Source organism: Centruroides sculpturatus, unplaced genomic scaffold (assembly GCF_000671375.1).
Source record: "Centruroides sculpturatus isolate CEXI.00-Female unplaced genomic scaffold, Cexi_2.0 scaffold102, whole genome shotgun sequence".
Classification (NCBI taxonomy): domain Eukaryota; kingdom Metazoa; phylum Arthropoda; class Arachnida; order Scorpiones; family Buthidae; genus Centruroides; species Centruroides sculpturatus.
Genome location: NW_019384295.1, coordinates 870,815 through 895,519, shown reverse-complemented (window position 1 = coordinate 895,519; position 24,705 = coordinate 870,815). Strand labels below are relative to the sequence as shown.

The following is a 24,705-nucleotide window of genomic DNA, read 5'->3' as shown; positions in this document are numbered from 1 at the left end:
TTGAAAGATTATAAATTTTATTATAAAATTTTTACTTATAAAGTTATTTACATTTCGTAATTATTTACAATTAAAATGTTCTATAAAAAACATTAAATAAAAAATTCTATAGATATTTTTTATATTTTTTATCATTTTTTGTAAAAGAAATTATATTAAAAAATTAATTATTTAGATTAAATTTATCATTTTTTTAATGTCTAATACTTTAATACAGATCATCTTCTGTATTTTTCTGTTGAAAAAAAAACATTTTTTTTCTGATTAAAATTGGAAAAATTTTATTAAAATTTTTTTATTATTTTCTTTTATCATTATTTCAGGTCACATGGATAAGAAGAAAAGATTTTAATCTTTTAACGGTAGGAACAGAGATATATACTAGTGATGACAGGTTTCAAACCATTCATATGGAACATACAAACGATTGGGCATTAAGAATAAAGTATCCTCAAACGAAAGATGAAGGTACATATGAATGCCAAGTCAGTTCAGATCCAAAAATTAGTCATTTTGTCAATCTAACTGTTTTAGGTAAGTCATAACTTTATTTAAAAATATAAACTTAAAACTTCAATTTAAACTGGGTAAAGTTAGTTAAAGTATCTCTATTAAACGCTCTCTAGAGAAATATTTAGCAGTCTAAATGCAACCAAATTTAGTATAATGACATTTCAGACTTGAGGAATACATTTCTGTAAAAGAATTAGTATAAAAGTACAGTACAGTACATCACTATAGTACTTTTGATGCTGTAGACAACAAATATTTTATCTGTACAAGACAAGTTTTGCTATACAGAGATCTTAATGATGCAGGGGATATTGTTCAATGTGGTGTGTTCAACGATGTTGTGTGGCGAACAGTGTGTTCAACGGCCGACCGTAATTGATTCTCTGGGATGCTTCTCACGTGTAGTGATACCGTTTCAAGGCTGCCAATTTTGTAACACGTCCTCGATAAATCACACACATTTTAAGTTTCCAAATACCGAAAATCATACGGCTTGCAACGCCAAAAGTGCCAAAAGGGTGGTGATTTTTAGTATTCTATTAATTTTTTTCTTTATGGAAATGTCTACCGCGTGTCTTGAAATACAAATCTACATAAAATTAAAAATGCCTTTAAATAAATTATATAAGTTGATAGATAAAATATGTAATTTAAATTTTACCGATAATAGTGATATTGCCAGATCATGTTTCAGATTATCCTGAGAATTAAATACTTTGATAATATTTTAGTTTAATGGTTTTCTTTCACCTAATATCTTTCCTTTATACATTCCATCATATTATTCCCACAATTTGTCTTTTTTATTTTAAATTTTCAAGACAATATTTCTAAAAATTCCTTTTTCTTGTGAATAGTGAATAATGCATACAAGGTAAAAGAATATTTACATTATAATTTTACTCAATTTAAAGCTGTTTGTGAACATCACTTATATTATCAATAGTTTTATTGTTGTCTTATCTTTTTATGTATTTTTGTTGTGTTTTTGTTATTTATTNTCATTATTATTATTATTATTATTATTATTATTAATTTTTAAATTTAATTGAATAGACACAATATTCAATTTAAAATTTTAGATGAGAAAAAGTCCTTGACAAATCTCCTAGTTATGAATAGAAAATTCCATTTCAAACATCCAGATTGAGGGGAAAAGAAAATAAATAAAAAAAAACCATTAAATGAATTCAGGTTATTTCAATAACTGGTATTACTTTAGCTTGATGTGATGTTGTATATGCAATTTATTTTAGGTTTTGATAACAGAAATCTATATTTGTATCATATAATATATATATATATTTCTTTTACTTGTAATTTGTTTAAAATACAAAATATCTCTTTCATTTATCAATGAAAATAAGGGTAGATATATGTAAAAAATCATTTATTTATTTATTTCTTACAGTAAAAATGATTGTTTGTTTTCACTTTCTTGAATTTTTTAAATGAAATTCTATATTATTATTATTTTTTAAAATAATAATAACTAAATAAATAAAAATAAATGTAATTTACAACTTCCTTAATTTTAATTTGGTTTAATTTTTAATTGTAATAAACTAAAATTCAATTTTAATTAATTAATTATTTTTTTAAATGAAAAACTTCAATATAAAACGATTCTTACCCCAATTAATTATTAATTTTTATCAATAAAAATGTCTTTTAAAAATTAATTTAATGTCGTTATTTTTTAAATTTAAAAACAAATTTTTTTAATGAATAATTATATATTCATTAAATTGTGTAAATGTAAAACAATACGTAATAAGAATTTTATTTTTGTTCTCTTTTCTCTTCATTAATTATTTGTTATATAAAATGGGATGATTTTAATTAAAACTTTTAACAATTTCAATAATACCCGTGGATTATAATTTTAATTATTATCGTAATTACATCAATTGAAGTATTAAAAGAAGGTTGTAAAATAGATATATATAGCAGTTTATGAGTTTTAATCGTGTTGCTAGAAAGTAGTTTAACTTCTATTGTCCTTTAAACAGGTTTTAATATGGTTTGTTACAGGAATTTGTGAAGACTTCTCTATATTTATCGGTTATTTGTGTTTAAAAAAAAAGTAATAAGTTATATATATATCAATTGAAGGAAGCAAAGAAAATGTAGTTTGCAGCTTGTAAGTTACAAGCATTCACAAGCCTTTTTTTTGACTATACATTGACAAGAGTATAGAAAGGTGATAGGCCAATAGTTCATAAAAGGTGTTTTACTCCCTTTTTTTATTCCTGAAGGATTCGAAATAGGATTGCTTTCCTGTAGACTTTAGGCTACTGCAATTTTTTTCGATTCTTTGCCTTCAATCTCCACTGTCTCTTTTCCTGCCTTTTTTGTGTTCCATTGGGATCTCGATTCTTTCTCAGATCTTAGCTCAATCGTGTCTTTTCTTACTATTTTTTTTTTATCTGATGATCTCTGTTGTAACAGGAACATAAATCGATCTTATTTTTTGAATTCTTTACGTTAACTTGAAATATTGACATCGGTATTTTTGTCAGTTTATATTGATTTACAAGAGTTGAAATATTTCTATATATCTTACGTATATTTATCTTTAAATAATTACATTTATTATTATTTTTTCTTACTTTTTCTTCATAATTTTATTTTATGAAGTCTCATTTTACACTGTTTTTTTTTCCTTCTTCTTTTACTTTTCAACATTCTTAAAAACTGTATAAATAATTGAACAGTAGAAGGGGAGAGGGAGAAAAAAAATTATCGATTCAGAATACAAAATTTTGACATGATCAAATATTAATAATTTATAAAATCTGAAATCACAAAACGGCAAATTTTATTGAATTATAATCGATCAATCTTGATGCTTAATCAAATTTTTCTCTGAAAATTTACGAAAAGTTTTATTCCTATCAACCTTCTAGGTGAGTTAAAAGGTCGAAGTATGAATTTTAATATAGCAACGACTGAAAATTTAACATTCATGGAACAAAGTACAGTATCTCAAATTTTTATCTTAGATGAATATAAAATACTAGAAAAAACTAATCCCCCCTCCCCATTCTTTCTGTATTATAATCATTTAAAAAATAAAATTATCACGTTAGTAAGCTTTTAAAATATACATTTAAGTTATAAAATATTACTAAATTGCAGTATAGATTATTGTTATGTTCAACTAATTATAAACGATATATTATTATGCATATACGATTAACTCGACTTTTGGGCATTGGTTCTTAAGCAAGTATACGACAATTGGGCACTGGAGTTGCCTTGTTATAAAAGAGTTAAGAAATAATAAAATCTCTTATTTAATCAGGAAAAGTTTTTAGCTTTCTACAATGCACAAAAAATTTAAAACAAGTGGTGCGTTATCCTATGCAAAAAAAGAGGTCTCACCAACAGGAGACCTAAACCAATCTTTCATAAGAAAATATTTCCACAAAAAGTTCTCCCGGAGAAAAATGTCTAGAATCAACCTTTAGGGAACCCCAAACTCTAGGTTTGGGGTTCCCTAATTCAAATTTGTGGCCCCCCCACGGAGCTATAACGCGCCACTGTTTAAAACGACTAAACGACAGACAAAACAGAGGACATAAAAGAAAAATTAATGGAAACGTTATGGTAGATGAAAATTATTTTCTCGCCTGCTGAAAATATGCGAAGAAGTGAGAATTTGATGTAGGAAATTCGGTTTAGATGTATCAAAGTGTTTTAACCATAAAAGAACTCGTTCGCAGAAAGTCGCCTGTACTGTACATACATAACATAAAATATTTAAAATGTTATATTACTCACTTTTTATATAAAATTAATATTGTAGTAATAAATTTGATCGAATATTTNTTTAGTAAAATTAGTGGAAGAAAAATAGAAAAATCTGTTTTTGTCTATTCAGTTTCTTTAATTAGTTACTCCTGAAATATATCACCAATAATATATTACTGCACTGTTTCTTAGCACTTTCTACTTAATTTTGTAAACTTTATCTTATTCCAAACGATTATAAAGTACTTACAGCAGTTATTTTTAGATGCGATCCTTTCGACTGAATATCACAGAGATAAAAAGCTTTAGAGTTTTTGTCAGTGTAATTAAATATAAAAACCATACGAGAAGGAAAAAATGGCGGATTCGTTTTTTTTGCTGAAGGATTTAAACCGGTATTAAATAGATAGGCATGATTATACGTACGCCAAATTTGATGTGATTAGACGAATAACTTTTAACCAATTAGAATTTGATCCTCATCTTCGAAAATCACGCCTATTATTACTTAATACTAGCTCCAATATTTTAAAAGTAGCTATTGCAGTAATTAAATATGGATAAGTACAATTTTTATAGGTGCTAATTAACTAAAAATAAGATTAATTTCTTCACATGGTCGAATTACAGGCGCTAATACTGTTACATTCGTTCGTATCTACGAAATACAGTGAGGTACAGTACAGTACAATAGAATTCTACTCTTAAGCTTTAGAAAATAGATAAATATAAGATAAAAACTATCGTAATAAAATATTTTGATTTGAGATAGGACCCCGTCGACAACGTGTTCTCGTTTTGTTGGAGAAGTATTGATAAAAATGATTGTTGAAGATTCAACTTATGTGTGATTAATCGAAGATCCTATCTTTATTCGTACACGTAACTAAAAAGTTTCTTTAGGAAAGTTGTTAAAACTATCTCAGATCAATCTATCATCCTAAGGATAACAAAAGATTTGTGTATATTTAATAAATTACATACTTTATACCTATATATATAGGCTATATATAATAGACGAAGGTGTTTTACAGCCTAGACATGAAACTAACACAGCAGTTTTGTAGTACCTTGGAACTAAATAATATATTTATAAACGTATTGTTTCAGTTGAACTGTATTTAATTTTTGATTTTTAGGTAAAACATTAACAATACATTTTTCTACAAGTTGATAGTTTCATAATCCTACTTCTATATTATTTAAACAGATGCGAACAATGCATTAAGATAAACATTTCTAAGATTTTTTTTTCAAATTTAGTCATAAAAATTAACAAAGACAACACTTATAATTAGTTAATTTAATTAGTAAAAGTTAATATTAGAAGAAAATTTCTATATTTATGTATAGATTTCTGTTATATATATATTATTTTTTTTGTGTGGGTAAAGAATATTTCAATTTAATCGGTTTATTTTAGAATAGTATGCACGATAATGACAATATCGGTTGAATGATTATTGCTCATTGATGCTGCAATCTAATATCAACAAATATAGCTTATTATCGATGGATATCTTACGATTCAAAACCATGTTGCAGAAATCATTTATATTAATGACAATTTTTATCACTTGGAAGAACAATTTATCATCAAAGGATTTAAAAAAAAAACAAGTTCTACTTTTGAAAATAATGTGTTTTTATTGATTATTCAATAAAAAAAACTAATTTAATCATCTAAAAATTTATAATATATATTATTTTAGATTGTTAAATTTAGAAGAGATCATTATTAATAAATAAAAAAAATTAATCTGACTTTCTCTGGGATTAAATTGACTCTTTGCCTTACCCATTACATATTATATTAAATTGTTCTTTAATTATATTAGTGACACGAAGAGATTTAAATATTTTTATGATCGTAATTATATTTATAATCTTACAGATAATTTTTTTTCTCCTTCTTTATTATTTATATATTTAGTAAAGAAAAAAAATGGTAAATGAATTTCTTTCTCATTTTTTCTTATTCTTTTTGATATTTTTCATCTTTTCAATTTTATCTACTAAATTTTTTACTTCCTCGTGGCATTATTTATATTTTTCTATTCTCTTGAGTATGGCCACCAATCTATTTTCTGCCGTAATTTTCACATTTTAATGTTTAGTATATATTGTTTCATTTAGTTTTAAGAGTAAAAATAACATTGGGAGTTGTATATATATATTTTTAATGTTTATATATCTAAACTTTCTTTTAAATATAATTTAATTCGTTTGTTTTCTTACAGATTATCTTAAAAAATTACTTTTTTTTAAATTCAATTAGTAAATTTAAGTAAAATTTTTAAGTTTTGTATGATTTTTTTTTGTTTAATAATCTAGAAAATATTTTGATTTATTAATTAGAAAAAATCGTTTCTGAATTGGGAGTAGCCTACTTTACAAATCAATATGTCTGAATTGAATAATACTTTAAAATGTTATTTTATTAGAGTTATATTCGTCTAAACATTAAAAAAAATTCATATTTTCCTATCTGTATCAATAGCTATCAACACTTTGCTGTATTTAGTTAGTTAGCATACGAGCTGAAAGTGTACAGTACAGTACATCTTTGATATCATCATAAAAACAAAATTAAGTACAAACTATTATTGTTTTCTTCGAAAATTTATTGTGTACAGTTCGGAATGTACTAATATTTCACACACAACTCTGTAGTATTGAAGAATATTGTCCAGATGAACAGAGTATTGAAGGTATTGAAATTTCCAGTGGTATATGACATTGTGTCCTTTTTTTGCCTGTTTTTTTTTAAAGTGCTTAAAATCAATGAAAATTTTGATTCATTGGTTTGAATTTTGTGACTTTGGAAAGAATTTCGATTTAAAACTGAATTTTTGGATTCATAGAAACCAAAGTTGTCTGGAAACAAAACGAAATGATAATCCCTTGAGACATTCCAGAGAATCAGAAATTCAATTAAACTCTTCATCGTTCATTCAGTCTCAACAGTAATTCCCTTGCCGGAAGGATTAGAGGGAATTTGTTGCTGAGAACGGAACGATAACGTTGCTTGTTGTCGTGGTTCATTATTGTCTGACGTAATGTGGCCAGATAATTAAACAAACGCACCGCAAACCGTTCTTTCTGTCGATTGATAGCATTTGCAAACATTGTTGACTGAATTACATCCTTTTAATATACAAACTACTTTAATGTCATAAAAGTATAATCTAGTTAGATGCATTATGCGGTTTCATCCTTCAGAGACTTTCGAGATATCATTTTCTTTTACTTACTCCAATTTTTGATAATTTAGCTAACATTTGGCTTCAACTTGTTGAAGTAACACATAATTAATAAAACTTTATACTGTGACTTTCAGGAGAAAAAAAAAACTATTTTTATTCGATTGTTTTTATTTATACCTTGTCTGCAACATACATTTATATTTATAATCTTATTTTAGAGCAAGAAAATATAAATTTTTTCTAGTTATATGGCAAATTTACACACGATATTGTTAGTAAAATTATCTGTGAAAGATACCTGATAGTTTTTATGGTGTTAATATAACGTTTTAGATAAATATTTGTTAAAATTATCAATATTTTGCTGTTTTTAATGTCTTAATATGAATATATTTAATTTATAATACGTATTCTGACCTTAAAATTTCTCTGAAATGATGATAATCGCGTATTAATTCCGCATGATACGACTTCGTACAGGGTACAGATATACAGTTTTGTATGATGTCATATACGATATCAATTATTAGTATCTCAATTAAATGTTCTTTTTGTAAAACACAAAAGAAATAATCCTTACTAAAAAAGACTTTTTTGTCATAGAAAGTCATGATTTTCTATGAAAGAATCAAGCTTTTCAAAGAGAAAATAAATCATTTTTTTTAAAGTTTACGTTTCTAAAGGATAGTATTAAATCATTTTTTCACAGTAATATACTAATTGGGTGCACTTGCCATCATTAAAAAGATCTTTTATATTAATAAAAAAATATTTTTTATAAAAACAATACACGATTTTTTTTTGTTTTTTTTTAAATATAAACACATGGTCTTTCACCGTATCAGAAGGTGGATTTAATAAAATATATATAATCTTTAACTCAATATATTAAAAAGTTTATGACTAAAATAACTTACAGGAGAGAGGGAAAAAGCTTCAAAATTTAATTATATCGTGAAAAAATTCAATTAATACTTAACAATTATAAAGGCTCCCACATAAATAAAAACACCATAACGTAACATTTATCATTTAAAATGCTATTAGAGAGGAAGAGTTTGGAAAACTTTTCCATATGAAACAGCTTTTATTACTTTACACTGACTTTTCAATAAATTCAACTTTCGATAAAGAAATAAATAAAATAAATATATCAGTATATAAAAAATTAATATTAACACGAAGTTACTATGTAGCTAAAAATTGTTCAAGATGGTGATTTATAACCTATCATCAAAAAATATATTACTTTCAAGAAATTACATGAAAAATCTAGTTAAATAATAAAAAAAAAAGTTTAGAAACTAATTTATTAGCCGGTAGTGAGCTACGGTATAATATTAAAAGTTATACAAAAATTCAAAATAAAAATCGATAAAGTTTTAATTTAGCAGGCTGAATACAAAAATACTACTATTACTACTGTAGTATTGTTATTGTCTGCAATTGGAAACTCTTAAAGAATGAAATGAAAAGAAATTAGAAATTCTACTTACAGCATTCTCATGGTGTAATGTTTCTTTGCAGGAATGTGCCAAACTGCAAGTGGATTTCTAATAATGCCTTCATGTAACCTCTCTTTACACTTGTGGCGAATGTAGCCTTTCTATCTAATTACACTTGTTCCATTTTTAGACTGAGTCCCAATTTTCTCTCTGAGGAAAATCTATTCGATTACTTTCCTTAATCCTTTCTCCCTATTCTTTCGTTGTTCTGTTTTAAACCGTTCTTGATGCTTAGATTGAAAACTTTACAATTCTTTTTCTATTTTTTTTTTGTTTAAACCCCCCTCGTCTTCCTTCTCTTTCTTATTTTCGATAATAAAGGAGGGGGTGGAGAATTGTTTTAAATTTTAGTTTGCATGCTTGTTAAAAATTACTTTAGTTAGATGGTACCTTTATGTTTGCATGTAGTACCTTCAATCATTCAAATTCGTTCTATTAAATTCACAGAAAATCACTTAGTTTATTTCAATTAATGAAAGAAATTTACAAAAGACTCCCTTCTGAATCTTTTAACAACTTGAAGATTATACAGTTCACTGAATTCTTCTAATCTCTATTCGTTTAATTTATTTCTTTACTTAATAGAATTCGACTTTAATCTTAAGATAGAAAACGGGGAAAAAAAGAACAAAGTTGAAAATTTCAACTTTTGTATTATTGTAAAAAAAAAATTAAATAAATTTTGTAATTTATTTATAATCTTTAATGGTATAATTAAATTTTTAAAACTAAATTTGTTTTTGATCTAATAAGATACTTTTCACATTAATATTCTTTTTTATACAGATCAGTAGAAATAAGGAAAAATAATTAATTAGAACTCTGAATTTAAAAAAGAAAATAGATAAATTAACTATTCGATCTTTAAAATATATAACTTTATTAGTTTTTTTTTAAAATTCTTTACATAATTTTTTTTATATGGTAACATTATAAACGACGATATCTATAATAAAAGCGCAATATGATTTAGCATTTTGGTGTTGCTGATAAATTGGAAATGGGTGGAAAGACGAAACGTGGCGCCAGAAACTGTACAATAGCCAGTAGAAGAGACGGACATAAATTCTAATAGGAAGTTAAGTGGCACTAAAAGTGTCTTGTTTTACCTTTTCTGGAAAGGATCACGCCTTTTGTCTCTTGTCTGAAGGTGAACAGATGGTTATTGACTACACGTATCCTAAATGCATATCTTTACTTATTATACCAAGCTACCATATCATAAACAATAAAATTTTCTATCTCATCTTGATCCATAACTCAACCTTGTAAAATATAGCAATTTTTCTCCTCTCTCTTGATAAAATATATTGAAGAATTATTCAAATTGTAATTTTATATCACTGTTTTTTTTTAACATATATAAACGTAGGAAACGTTTGAAAGGTTAACTATACTTTTCTCCATTAAAACATAATTAATTTGTTATATGTACTGTACGTGAATTAGATACAAATAATATAAATAAATTAATTTTAATATATTATTTTAGTTTCCTGGAACGTTGCAGTGGACACAAGTAAAATAAATTTACCAAAGTCATAGTTATGGTTCCCACAAGTGACCATGTGACAATTTTTAGATATTTATGACAATCGATAAAAGTATCCAAGATGATTTTCCCTCTCGAGTTTTTGATATTTAATTACAATATAAAAAAAATAATGACGATGATAAAAGAGAGAAAAATATATATATTTTTTGTTAATTTAATATTTTTAAATACATAAAAAAACGCCCCGAAAATCAAAACTCGATTAGATTTTAATACATTTATAAATCATCTGATGGAAAAAAGGAAAGGAAATTTTCAGACAGAAAGGACCACTAACTGGGAGGTGTTCGAGCGGTTCATCAAACGCAGTCTTTACCATACGCTTGACCAATCACTAGATACNTTATAAATCATATGATGGAAAAAAAGGAAAGGAAATTTTCAGACAGAAAGGACCACTAACTGGGAGGTGTTCGAGCGGTTCATCAAACGCAGTCTTTACCATACGCTTGACCAATCACTAGATACATTATTGCATGCTATTTTCGATGAACAGACGAGTTTTTGTATATCTTCTACAGCAGTAGTGCATCATTAGTTTCGCAGGTGGAAGTATGCTGGTTATATTGGTGTGTCAGATACGGGCCAGGAACCATTTCTCTTCGATCTTGTCTCTCCAAGCAGAGTAAATTGTACGGCATTACTGGATTATCTACACATCGCTTGTTCTATCTAATTCTCTCTTAAATCATTCTTTGAAAAGTGAAAAGTTTCAACTTCCAAAAGATAGATTTTTTTTTCTTGTTTTTTTTTTGTTATATAATTCTGTAATTATGCAAGTTTCCATGTCTTAAAACAAAGCCGAGTTGAGTTGCTGTTCATGTTTTATGACTAAAATAACTTACAGGAGAGAGGGAAAAAGCTTCAAAATTTAATTATATCGTGAAAAAATTCAATTAATACTTAACAATTATAAAGGCTCCCACATAAATAAAAACACCATAACGTAACATTTATCATTTAAAATGCTATTAGAGAGGAAGAGTTTGGAAAACTTTTCCATATGAAACAGCTTTTATTACTTTACACTGACTTTTCAATAAATTCAACTTTCGATAAAGAAATAAATAAAATAAATATATCAGTATATAAAAAATTAATATTAACACGAAGTTACTATGTAGCTAAAAATTGTTCAAGATGGTNTTTTTTTTTAAATTCTTTACATAATTTTTTTTATATGGTAACATTATAAACGACGATATCTATAATAAAAGCGCAATATGATTTAGCATTTTGGTGTTGCTGATAAATTGGAAATGGGTGGAAAGACGAAACGTGGCGCCAGAAACTGTACAATAGCCAGTAGAAGAGACGGACATAAATTCTAATAGGAAGTTAAGTGGCACTAAAAGTGTCTTGTTTTACCTTTTCTGGAAAGGATCACGCCTTTTGTCTCTTGTCTGAAGGTGAACAGATGGTTATTGACTACACGTATCCTAAATGCATATCTTTACTTATTATACCAAGCTACCATATCATAAACAATAAAATTTTCTATCTCATCTTGATCCATAACTCAACCTTGTAAAATATAGCAATTTTTCTCCTCTCTCTTGATAAAATATATTGAAGAATTATTCAAATTGTAATTTTATATCACTGTTTTTTTTTAACATATATAAACGTAGGAAACGTTTGAAAGGTTAACTATACTTTTCTCCATTAAAACATAATTAATTTGTTATATGTACTGTACGTGAATTAGATACAAATAATATAAATAAATTAATTTTAATATATTATTTTAGTTTCCTGGAACGTTGCAGTGGACACAAGTAAAATAAATTTACCAAAGTCATAGTTATGGTTCCCACAAGTGACCATGTGACAATTTTTAGATATTTATGACAATCGATAAAAGTATCCAAGATGATTTTCCCTCTCGAGTTTTTGATATTTAATTACAATATAAAAAAAATAATGACGATGATAAAAGAGAGAAAAATATATATATTTTTTGTTAATTTAATATTTTTAAATACATAAAAAAACGCCCCGAAAATCAAAACTCGATTAGATTTTAATACATTTATAAATCATCTGATGGAAAAAAGGAAAGGAAATTTTCAGACAGAAAGGACCACTAACTGGGAGGTGTTCGAGCGGTTCATCAAACGCAGTCTTTACCATACGCTTGACCAATCACTAGATACATTATTGCATGCTATTTTCGATGAACAGACGAGTTTTTGTATATCTTCTACAGCAGTAGTGCATCATTAGTTTCGCAGGTGGAAGTATGCTGGTTATATTGGTGTGTCAGATACGGGCCAGGAACCATTTCTCTTCGATCTTGTCTCTCCAAGCAGAGTAAATTGTACGGCATTACTGGATTATCTACACATCGCTTGTTCTATCTAATTCTCTCTTAAATCATTCTTTGAAAAGTGAAAAGTTTCAACTTCCAAAAGATAGATTTTTTTTTCTTGTTTTTTTTTTTGTTATATAATTCTGTAATTATGCAAGTTTCCATGTCTTAAAACAAAGCCGAGTTGAGTTGCTGTTCATGTATATTTTACTTTATACTATTGAAATATATTGATATTACATAAATTTTACGTAAAATACCAATATCTTGTTATATAACAGAGCTATCTATAGATATATTTGCATAAATTAGCATTAATTATAAAAATTTTATTACGTGATGAAGGTATCGTAAATATATTTTTACATATTTTATAATATCTTATAAATTATCACTAAGAAGAGGATGATTAGATGATATTCGTTTGCTTAAAGTTTCCAATTTTAAGAGGCCCCAATTCAATTAACTGTTTCTACTTTATGCCTGATGGCAATGAACGTGCCACACGCATTATTAGACCCTCTCAAAGTCAAATAATGTCGCAGTCGAAAACTTGTATCACAGTTGTTACCAATAGGCATCGTTACGTATGCATCCTACAGTATGTCTGTACCAATTATCTNCGCCCCCTAGTGGGCGTTCCAGCAGCATTACAAATTCCTGAGGCATGTTTAATGCACTTAATATATGAAAGTTGTGTGCGCTTAATGTTTAAAAGTTTGATGCAGTTAATATATATAAATGTATACAATTCTTCATCTTAGAAACTAAACTTAAAATATCAATACACAAACAGCAAACAGTATTTGTACATGAGAAAGTGAAGCTATTCTTTACTCAAAATTGTTCAATAGAATTAATATAATTAAAAAATCAAGTATAAATATATACAAATCTTCATGTTAAAAAGTAATGTTAACAGATCAATACACAGCAAATAGTATATCTGTATTACGGACTGAAGATATTCTTTAGCTGTATTCTGTATTCCATCATTTATCCCATCATAAAACTTCTGTATACACAACATTTTTGGTAAAAAAAGTATTATTATTTGGAATCAATTTGCCTTGTGTCATTTTGTCTTCTGTGCCGTTTTGCTTCTGCCTGCCTGTGCAACATTGCAGATCTCAGCACATGAGTTTCATTCTGCAAGCCTCCACGTGTTGATTGTGCTATTCTCTGTAATGTTTCCTGCGCACGTCTCTCCCTTTGTCTCGCAGCAGCGGCATCTTTACGTTCCTCCACAGTGGTGTATTTCTTTGGTCGTGGCATGAAAGGTTTCTATTTTTATGTTAAAATATTACCTTAACTATTTTAAACGTTATTGTTTTATCGTAGCGGTTCAAATCTATGTGGTTTTTCGTTATTCGCCTCCTAATGAACATTACAGGCATTCCGTGACAATAATAAATTCCTATTACAAATATATTGAATTATTTATATTGTTATATTGACCAAATAATAATTTATTGGTCAAATTAATAATAATAATTTATATTGTTAATTTAAATAATAAATAAAATTGTTAATTTAATTTGGTGTTTGAAATATGACACACGATAGGGGCGCCTCTAGTGTCCGTTATGAAACGGTTACGGGACGGACACGAAATGAATGGGTTATATATATAGATTACATAAATTTTACGTAAAATACCAATATCTTGTTATATAACAGAGCTATCTATAGATATATTTGCATAAATTAGCATTAATTATAAAAATTTTATTACGTGATGAAGGTATCGTAAATATATTTTTACATATTTTATAATATCTTATAAATTATCACTAAGAAGAGGATGATTAGATGATATTCGTTTGCTTAAAGTTTCCAATTTTAAGAGGCCCCAATTCAATTAACTGTTTCTACTTTATGCCTGATGGCAATGAACGTGCCACACGCATTATTAGACCCTCTCAAAGTCAAATAATGTCGCAGTCGAAAACTTGTATCACAGTTGTTACCAATAGGCATCGTTACGTATGCATCCTACAGTATGTCTGTACCAATTATCTATTTTCTAAATTATAACTTACTCGAGGGGGTACTAAAATTTATTTTCACAAGACCCTATATCCGGAATTCGGTGCATAATTGTAATTACATGAAATAATTTAACTGTAGTATGAATATTGTAATAACGTATTTATGCTACTTAATTACTATATATTCCTCTTTAATATTAAAATTATTAAGTAGATATTTTTATTAAATTTATCTTTAAATAATTACATTTATTATTATTTTTTCTTACTTTTTCTTCATAATTTTATTTTATGAAGTCTCATTTTACACTGTTTTTTTTTCCTTCTTCTTTTACTTTTCAACATTCTTAAAAACTGTATAAATAATTGAACAGTAGAAGGGGAGAGGGAGAAAAAAAATTATCGATTCAGAATACAAAATTTTGACATGATCAAATATTAATAATTTATAAAATCTGAAATCACAAAACGGCAAATTTTATTGAATTATAATCGATCAATCTTGATGCTTAATCAAATTTTTCTCTGAAAATTTACGAAAAGTTTTATTCCTATCAACCTTCTAGGTGAGTTAAAAGGTCGAAGTATGAATTTTAATATAGCAACGACTGAAAATTTAACATTCATGGAACAAAGTACAGTATCTCAAATTTTTATCTTAGATGAATATAAAATACTAGAAAAAACTAATCCCCCCTCCCCATTCTTTCTGTATTATAATCATTTAAAAAATAAAATTATCACGTTAGTAAGCTTTTAAAATATACATTTAAGTTATAAAATATTACTAAATTGCAGTATAGATTATTGTTATGTTCAACTAATTATAAACGATATATTATTATGCATATACGATTAACTCGACTTTTGGGCATTGGTTCTTAAGCAAGTATACGACAATTGGGCACTGGAGTTGCCTTGTTATAAAAGAGTTAAGAAATAATAAAATCTCTTATTTAATCAGGAAAAGTTTTTAGCTTTCTACAATGCACAAAAAATTTAAAACAAGTGGTGCGTTATCCTATGCAAAAAAAGAGGTCTCACCAACAGGAGACCTAAACCAATCTTTCATAAGAAAATATTTCCACAAAAAGTTCTCCCGGAGAAAAATGTCTAGAATCAACCTTTAGGGAACCCCAAACTCTAGGTTTGGGGTTCCCTAATTCAAATTTGTGGCCCCCCCACGGAGCTATAACGCGCCACTGTTTAAAACGACTAAACGACAGACAAAACAGAGGACATAAAAGAAAAATTAATGGAAACGTTATGGTAGATGAAAATTATTTTCTCGCCTGCTGAAAATATGCGAAGAAGTGAGAATTTGATGTAGGAAATTCGGTTTAGATGTATCAAAGTGTTTTAACCATAAAAGAACTCGTTCGCAGAAAGTCGCCTGTACTGTACATACATAACATAAAATATTTAAAATGTTACATTAAACAGAAAACAAGTCAAAGTAATTTTCACAAATGATTTTACTGTTACTAAAACCAGTAGACAGCACCATCTCAATAGCTCAACATTTTTATTTATCAGCAAAAAACTTATTAACATCTAAATATGGCATATGAAAGCAATTCAGAGATATCCAAGTATCATGTACAAAGAAGTCAACTATCTGAAAGCCAAGGACTGCCTTTCTATAAAACATGTACGTTAACTAATATAATAATAATAAAAACCAACAATAAATAGAAATCAAACTAATTAATGTCATTTGTAAATTGATAAAAATTTTATACTCAATAATTTAACAGCTTTTTAATGCTATTTATTACATTATCAATTAATATATCTTGGAAAATGATATGGTTATTTCTTTTAATATGCTAAAACAGAAAACTTAATGTGCTGGGCAACCTACAGCACCCAGAACTTTGGCAATGTAATTTTATTTTCCTGTTTGTCTCATGTCATTATGTAATCTTAACTAAGTTGATATTACTGATGATGAACAATCAAACTAAACTCAACCAGTAAAAAAAAGAGAATAAATTATATATTGATATTACTAGTTTGCATATTATTAACCTATAACTTATGATTTTAGTACTTAGTGTATTGGTGATATCAAATATGTCAGTACACCATAAAAAATGTATGCAACCAGCCATAGCCTACAAAGTTCCCTTGCAACCCACACCACAAAAGCTTGCTCATCACTGATGTATCATATACACATAAAGAGCACAAATCTGTTTTGATTTGATACTTGCATTGTTTTCATTTATCAAAAAACACTAAACAAATCAAATTTCATTCGATTTACATTTAATTTTGGTTCTTTGCATCTAATTTTGTTGTAAAATCTCTTCAAATTATGTAATTTCAATGACAAGATACCTGTATAACAGTATCTTGTCTTTAGGCTGAATATAAATTAATCAATATAACATCAAGAGTATTACATAGAGATAAATTCTCTATGTAATATCCTTTGACAAAAAGTAAGAGAATTCTTCAATGACTCTCACATCTGACATGTTAGTTATTTTCACGAGACACTCGTGCACAATGAAATATTTGCACCAGTTATTTCGGTACAAACTAGAATTTTGAGTCAAAAAATTTTTGGACTGATTGTTATGCATATAAGAACATAATTATTTCATTAAATTAGTGAAACTATAAAATATATATTGTAATATCCCATGTAATTAGTATATTAGTATCGCTATTAACTTNTGTATCAAAGTGTTTTAACCATAAAAGAACTCGTTCGCAGAAAGTCGCCTGTACTGTACATACATAACATAAAATATTTAAAATGTTATATTACTCACTTTTTATATAAAATTAATATTATAGTAATAAATTTGATCGAATATTTGAAAAAAAATTACACATAAAAATCTACAATTTCAAAATATCTTCGTGTGGTTTAATCGTAGCTAAACTCGTAAAACTTTTCACTCAAGTAAAGATCGCTTAAATAAATCAAATTGTTACATTTGTATACGTACACCATTCAAATATAACTATTTTAATATAAAACATCTGTTCAATTCTTCTATAGAATAGTAAAGAGATAACGGAAGCAAAAGAGAAGAAGGAGGAGGGGAAAAAAAAAATTCAGTCGAAAATAGGTCATAGAAGTTTTGACGCCATAACACATAAAAGTTGTCATATTTGACAATTCGACAATGAGCACTGGTCTTTTAGAATATAATTTTTTGTAAAAAATAATATATATATATATATATATACATAAGTACACATACACTGTAACGAATATAATAGCGTGTAAAACAGAAATAACATTGTATAGATGCAGCAAACGGGTACAAAGTACCCAGCGCAATCTTTAGGAATCGATAGAGCAACGTCAGCCAGCAAGGAATTTATTGATTAACTCTTGCGTTATTTCCCTTTAAAGTCTGCAGACATTTACTAGTGATTAGCCTGGCAGTTTCTTACACAATCTGTAACGTTTATGACATCATCATCACATCCGTAAAAGTAGATTTTATAGGATTGATTAATCTCCGAAAATTATTGCTGAAAATTTCATGGTTGTGAAGAGAAGGATAGCAAATTTTATATCCGCTTCTATACATTTCATCTTTCCTCTTTTTTCTTTTTTCTTTATTCTTTTTATATTTATTTTCTAATAAAAATGTGGATAATACATTATGTACTGTACGGCATCATATTGTTAAATGATTTTATATATTTAAAAGAAAAAAAAAATCCCATTTTTTTCTCTCTCTCTTTCTCTCTCGTGAAAAAGGGATTTTGTAAAATATTTTTTGAAAGTACTTTTGTTAATTTATGTTTCGGAAAATGAGAGAAAATTTTAGTAGAATTTATATTTAGAGTTTTCAAGTAATATTTTTTTGTGTGTATTTTTAATGGTGATATTAATAATAACTTTTTATCGATTTTTTTTTGCTAAATTATGGAAGAAAAAAATCTTTTTAAATTGAATTCTTAAGTAAAATTACTCAGTTTTAAGGGCAAAAAAAAGAATATTTTTGTCTTGATTTTTAAAAATAAAATTTAATTAAAAGTTTTTAGCTTAAATTTAATATTTTATACAACACTTTAAAAACATATTTTACAANATATGTAAAATAAAATATTATTATAATAGTGTTGTTAACATAAACCATAAGTAGATATTAATTTCTTTATATAAAATATTTTGTCATAGAAAATAACATGTTACTAAACAAAATTGTATTTATGAAAGTATAATTTAAATTTATTGATGTCACATCAGATAATAGAGATAAATGCCAAGTAATAATACTGACTTTTGACACGAACATTTACAATAAATGATTTACTGCATGAAAGATAATTTATCGTACCTTGTAGGAAAATTAACTTTTATTAATTTAAGAAGTATCGTAACGTTACAACATACATTCGCATCAGGTATCTCGTTAATTTATTAGTTAATCTCAATTTTGTTGAATAAAAATTTCAAAAGAGAGACAGACTTCATTGCATTTTTCTTTTATCTAACTAACTACAGGCTTCTTCTTCATATATATATATATTTTCCCCCTACTTCCTTCTTATCAGGAGTTTTCCTGTTTTTCAAAAGGATAAAAATTTAGAAGGAGGAGAAAAAAATCTTTACACCGAAATGACTTTCAATTCTACTTTAATCACTCATTATGGCTAGCCAATCTAGGGCAGGCCACAATATGTCTAAACCATGTTCTAAATGGTTGAGAGGATGCCATACCACTTCTTTAATTACCCGAAAATCACCAGATTTTTTTCTCTCTGCTACCGAAGACAATGAAGAAAAGAACTTTTTAAAAAACCCTTTAGCGTCGATAAAATTGCTCGGAAATTTAAAAAATAAATAAATAACCGTGTAGATATTTAAGAAAGTAAAGAGAGAAAGAGCTAGATTCCAATAGTGGGATGTTACTGGTTTGGAATTTGCCACTCGTTCCAGTTAGAATCTTAGTTTCTGACTGGCGAAAAGATTCCATGCTACGAATTTTATTACGAAGTGAAAAAAAAATAAGAAAAACTCTCTACTTAGAAGACACAAAGTAAAATTAATTTTTCAGGTTAAATCTCATTATTTTTAAACATGAAGAGTTTTTCTATATATCTTAACTTTTTTTCTTCTGTTTTGTAATCATGTTTATGTTCGAGTTGCTGCACTCTGCGAAAGGAAAAAAAAAGAAAAAAAAAAAACTTCTATTACTAAAGTAGCATTCCATAAGAGTCCAATCATTCTTAATCAGAGTGAAAAAAAGTAAAATAATTTGATTTTTTACTGTTTCTCACTAAAACTTTTTTAATACCATAATAGCATTTTTACTAATAACTTTAATAATGTGATTTCCATATTTTTATAAGAGTAAAAAAATTAAAAAAAAAAGAGTAAGAATATTTTCTTATGAGTGAATTATATTAACAACAGGTTTGATTGTTTTCGATCTATAGTTTGCAGCTGCTCATTGAGAAATTTCGATGTCATAACCATTTCTTGTACGCGACTTCTTTTATTATATATACTTTTTTGTTTCTTTCTTTCTTTCTGTGTGCAGAAGGTTGATAATTTGCTTAGAGAAATAATAACATAAAAAAAATATCTTTCTACTTTTATATAAGCTTGACATTTGCAGCTGGATATTTTTATTTTTTTCGTGTTGAAATGCAAATTAAGTTTCTCAGATTGGATCTTACTTGCAACGAATGTTCTTGACGTAAACAATACATTGACTATGTCAACATTTTTAAAATTATTTACATTTTGTGATGAAAATTAAACGATAAATTCCAATAAAAATTTGAAATATATTTTTCAAAATTTATTATAATTTTTTTTTATTTAGTTATTTCAATAATATTCTTCTACTTCCAAGTTTATATCATTCCCCACATATTCAATATACATTGTATTTTTCTTTTCTTCTTCCTCTTCTTCTTTCTTATTCCTTCGAAGTTTATAATTAATAAGATAAAATCGAATATATATACAATCATTTAAATTTATTTTTAATACTTATTATGTATTTGGTTTGTTTAAGTTGATTCTTATACGTTGTTTTTCTCATCAATTATGCATTTTCTCATAAATACATGATTTAAATCGCAATGAATACGTTTGTGTAAGTATAAATAAACAAATTACTGATATGTGATGTTAGAAGAAAATTGTTACAGTAGAATAATTCAAAAACAATTATTAAATATTTAAATTTTCTCTTTAAAACTTAAGAAAAACAGAAATAACCCAGTTAAATTATCTATCCTATCAAGATTTAAATAAATAAAGTGTTATCTGTGTGTACAGTATATTTTCTATGAGCAAAATTGATTAATGATTTATGTAAAATTCTTTAATTTTAAATTATTTTTTTTAATTTAAAAAAAAATATATATATTCTTCATTCGTTTGTTTGTCTATCCGTATTTTATATCCTAGTTTGTGAAGTTAGGCTATGTATTTTGTATAAACAATATTATTAATTGATAACTTATATACAATTTTAAGGAACATTTAATTGCTTTTATTATAAATTTTGCTTTTACTTGTTTTAAAACAATCGTTTCACTATTTTATAATTGTTATAAATTATAGAATTTTCAAGAGATTAAACGAAATTTTATGTGAAGATTCTCAAGATATATAAATTTGCAATATGAAATTTCCTTTGAAAACAATTCAGACAATACGACGATCGTGTCAACTTTTCTTATTTATATAAGAGTTTAGCATGAGTTTGAGTAAACTTTAGATTATAACTTATATAAATTTTGTCAAAATATGTGACATATACCATAAATTTATTTTGTTTTGACAGAAATATTGTTCTATAAAATCATTTCAAACTGTCTTTTATAGATTTAATTTAATTTGAAAAAGTCTTGTTTGGCTAGATGCTATTTGAATTATGTTACAGAATTCTGCAATTCTAAATATAAGGGACCATTAATTATGTGTACAGTTTAAGGGGGGGTCACGAAAAATATATCATTATACACGATGGTAAGAAAGAGGATCTAGGCATTGTCTATATGGACCTTTTTTTTAAAATAGTATTAGTGGTATAAGAATTAATGTAAATAAACTATCAAATAGAATTATTTGAAAAACTTTTTAGTTATTTCTTCATGTTGAAAGTATCCTTAACTATTGTACACGTAATTATAGGGGAGGGAGTTTGCCAAAAGTCCTTCCTCTTTTGCACACAATCTCTCTTTCTTTGTACACAATAGGGAGACAGGGGAACAAAAATGGCTCAAAAACTGTACAAGTATTTAATGGACAGGTCCTAAGTCATTAGAATTAAATTAAAATTTTGTTAATAATTTTATCATATTTTTAATGATTTATATAAATAAAAAAATATTTTTGTTACAGTATTTCTTCCCGAGACGATAATTATCAATCTCATTTATTTGAAGCACAATTAGCAAACTGAAAATTTGTTAAAGAGGTGTGAACTTTAACACCTTACAGTTTAGAGCCATTAAGCGATGATTGTTAATTGAAAACCTCTGAACCAACGTCTGCCAACCAAAATCATCAAGAGGTGTAGGACCTTAAACCTGTCCTGATCTGATCTTTTAATGATAAAATTTATCATTTAGAATTGTATTTGTCAGTCATTAAATGACAGATACAAGTTTAAATGATAAATATTCTCATTAAAAGATCAGATCAGGACAGGTTTAAGATCCTATACCTCTTGATGATTTTGGTCAGCAAATCTTGGATCAGAGGTTTCGGGTTAACAAACATTACTGATGGCATTAAGCTGTGATGTAATGATTTGTATGGAACTTAATCTGGTAATTTTCAGCATCATCAAGAATTGCAAAAATGAATTCACTGCGTGATTAATGTAATTTATCAAAGGAAGTAGTTGCAAGTAACATTTCTCTTGACCAAAAAAAAAAAATATTCTTTATAAATCAATAAGTTTCATAACTTTCCAATATAGTTTCTGAAAAGCGTAGTGAAATTCCACACTTAATTTATCTATAAATAACATATAAAATGAAGGTAGTGCAGGGTGAATTCTAAAAATATATTGTAAAATGAAATTCTAAATCCTCTAGAGAAATCATAGAATATCATTCTGATAGATGAAAATACTCGTCTCGCGGAGATGCTGTAGTAAATTAATATCTCCATGGCAAATAAATGACTCATACGAATTGAGTGAAGTTTAAAACGAATAAAATATATGTAAACTTATTGGATAGTTGCATTACACATAGCTTCTCTTATGATGATTCTCCGCACTTGTCGCAATTAACTTACGCCAAATTTGAGCTGTAAATATATACGAAAATAAGTAAAAGTGTTTAAAAATTTTTGAAAAATGTGACATAAAAATGTCAAAAAAATGTGTTATTAAAAGGAGCTTGTTGAATATTTTATTTTCATTTAAAAAAAAAGTGTTACATCGCACGCAAATATGATGAATTACTCATTTAAAAAAATTACATTTATTTATTTTTTATTAAATTAATTAAAATAATAATAAATCACGAAAATTATTTTGTTCGTAGAAATATTTTATGCTATTTTTTTCTAATTTTGACATAAAAAAATTGTGTTAAACATGTCAAAGATTTTTAATGTATTTTTTAAGTTATAACTAACTTGTGTCTAGTTTCAATTTATCTTTAAAGGTATTTATAATAATAATATTATTAATATAATTTTTTTTTAAAAGTTTATTAATAAATTGCCTTTAATTTTATTTATAACATTTTTATACTATTGAAAAAAAAATTTTCTTTTTATTATAACTTAATGGATATCGATTGAAGGAATTTCTCGTTTTCTTGTGGAATTCTGATGAAAGTTAAAACATTTTTACTTAGGGTAAATGGGTTGTAAGATAAATATCTTCGACTTCAATTTATCATTAAGCAAACCCATTATTAATCACAACGGGTGTTGATCTTATAAGTAACTCCTGATAATTACCTCAATGTAATGTTAGTGACTTTCCTTTCAGTGGCAAAAGCATCTATCGACGGATCTCCGGATCTTTACGTGAAAACGGGCAGTTCTATTAATTTAACTTGTATTATCATCCAAAGCTCACAACCACCGGCCTTCGTCTTTTGGTATCACAATAGCAAAGTGATTAACTATGACTCATCACGTGGAGAAATCACAGTGCATAAAGCAGGGGGTGACACAGCAGTTAGCACATTGTATATCAAACACGCTCAGCCAGCTGATTCTGGTAATTATACCTGTTCTCCATCGAATGCTGAAGCAACTAGTATCACGGTACACGTATTAAATGGTGAGTCTTTACTTATCTTCTATCTTTCATTGAAAAGAAAAGAAAAAACAATGAAAAAATGTATATATATTTATATAAATTCTACTTCTTTAAAGTTTACAATTGGCATAACGAGTTTATGATACTCTGAAGATCTAACGCGATTCAGTTTTCAACTTTTGATAGTTTTTTTTTTCAACTTTTCTTGGTATATTTTTGTATAAGATTTTCATTTTTTTCTTTGTTTGCTTATTTTTTCGATTTTGCATTTTCAATATTATTTTTATTTTATATTTTATTTTAGTTTGTTGTTACTGTTTTGGAGATTTGATACTTGATTTCATTTTAGTTTTAAGATATTGTATTTACTTATTTTTAGTTTTCTTTTTTAAGTTTTATTTCAGTTTTCCAACAAACTCTGATTTACTTTTACTTTTTTAGTCATTTATTTATTTCATTTTTTTCCTTATTCTTGTTTCTTCATATTTTCATTTCTATTATATGAAATTTGATGCGCTTTTACTTATCTTTTCTTCTTTTTCTGTTTTCATTTTCTTCCAAAGATACTTTCTGTTTCATATCCTTTTATAAGATACGAATAGAATCTGATTAAAAAAATATATAATATATAATATATATTT

At 26.5% G+C, this 24,705-nt stretch overlaps 1 protein-coding gene across 1 annotated transcript in view; it reads left to right on the top strand.

Annotated features, from left to right (window-relative positions):
- The window catches only part of LOC111620970 (neurotrimin-like), a 109,991-nt gene that overhangs the window by 82,176 nt on the left and 3,110 nt on the right, over positions 1-24,705 (top strand). The window contains exon 4 of the mRNA XM_023363030.1: positions 23,789-24,085. Within this exon, the coding sequence (XP_023218798.1) occupies positions 23,789-24,085 (297 nt within the window). The remainder of the gene's footprint in view (positions 1-23,788; positions 24,086-24,705) is intronic.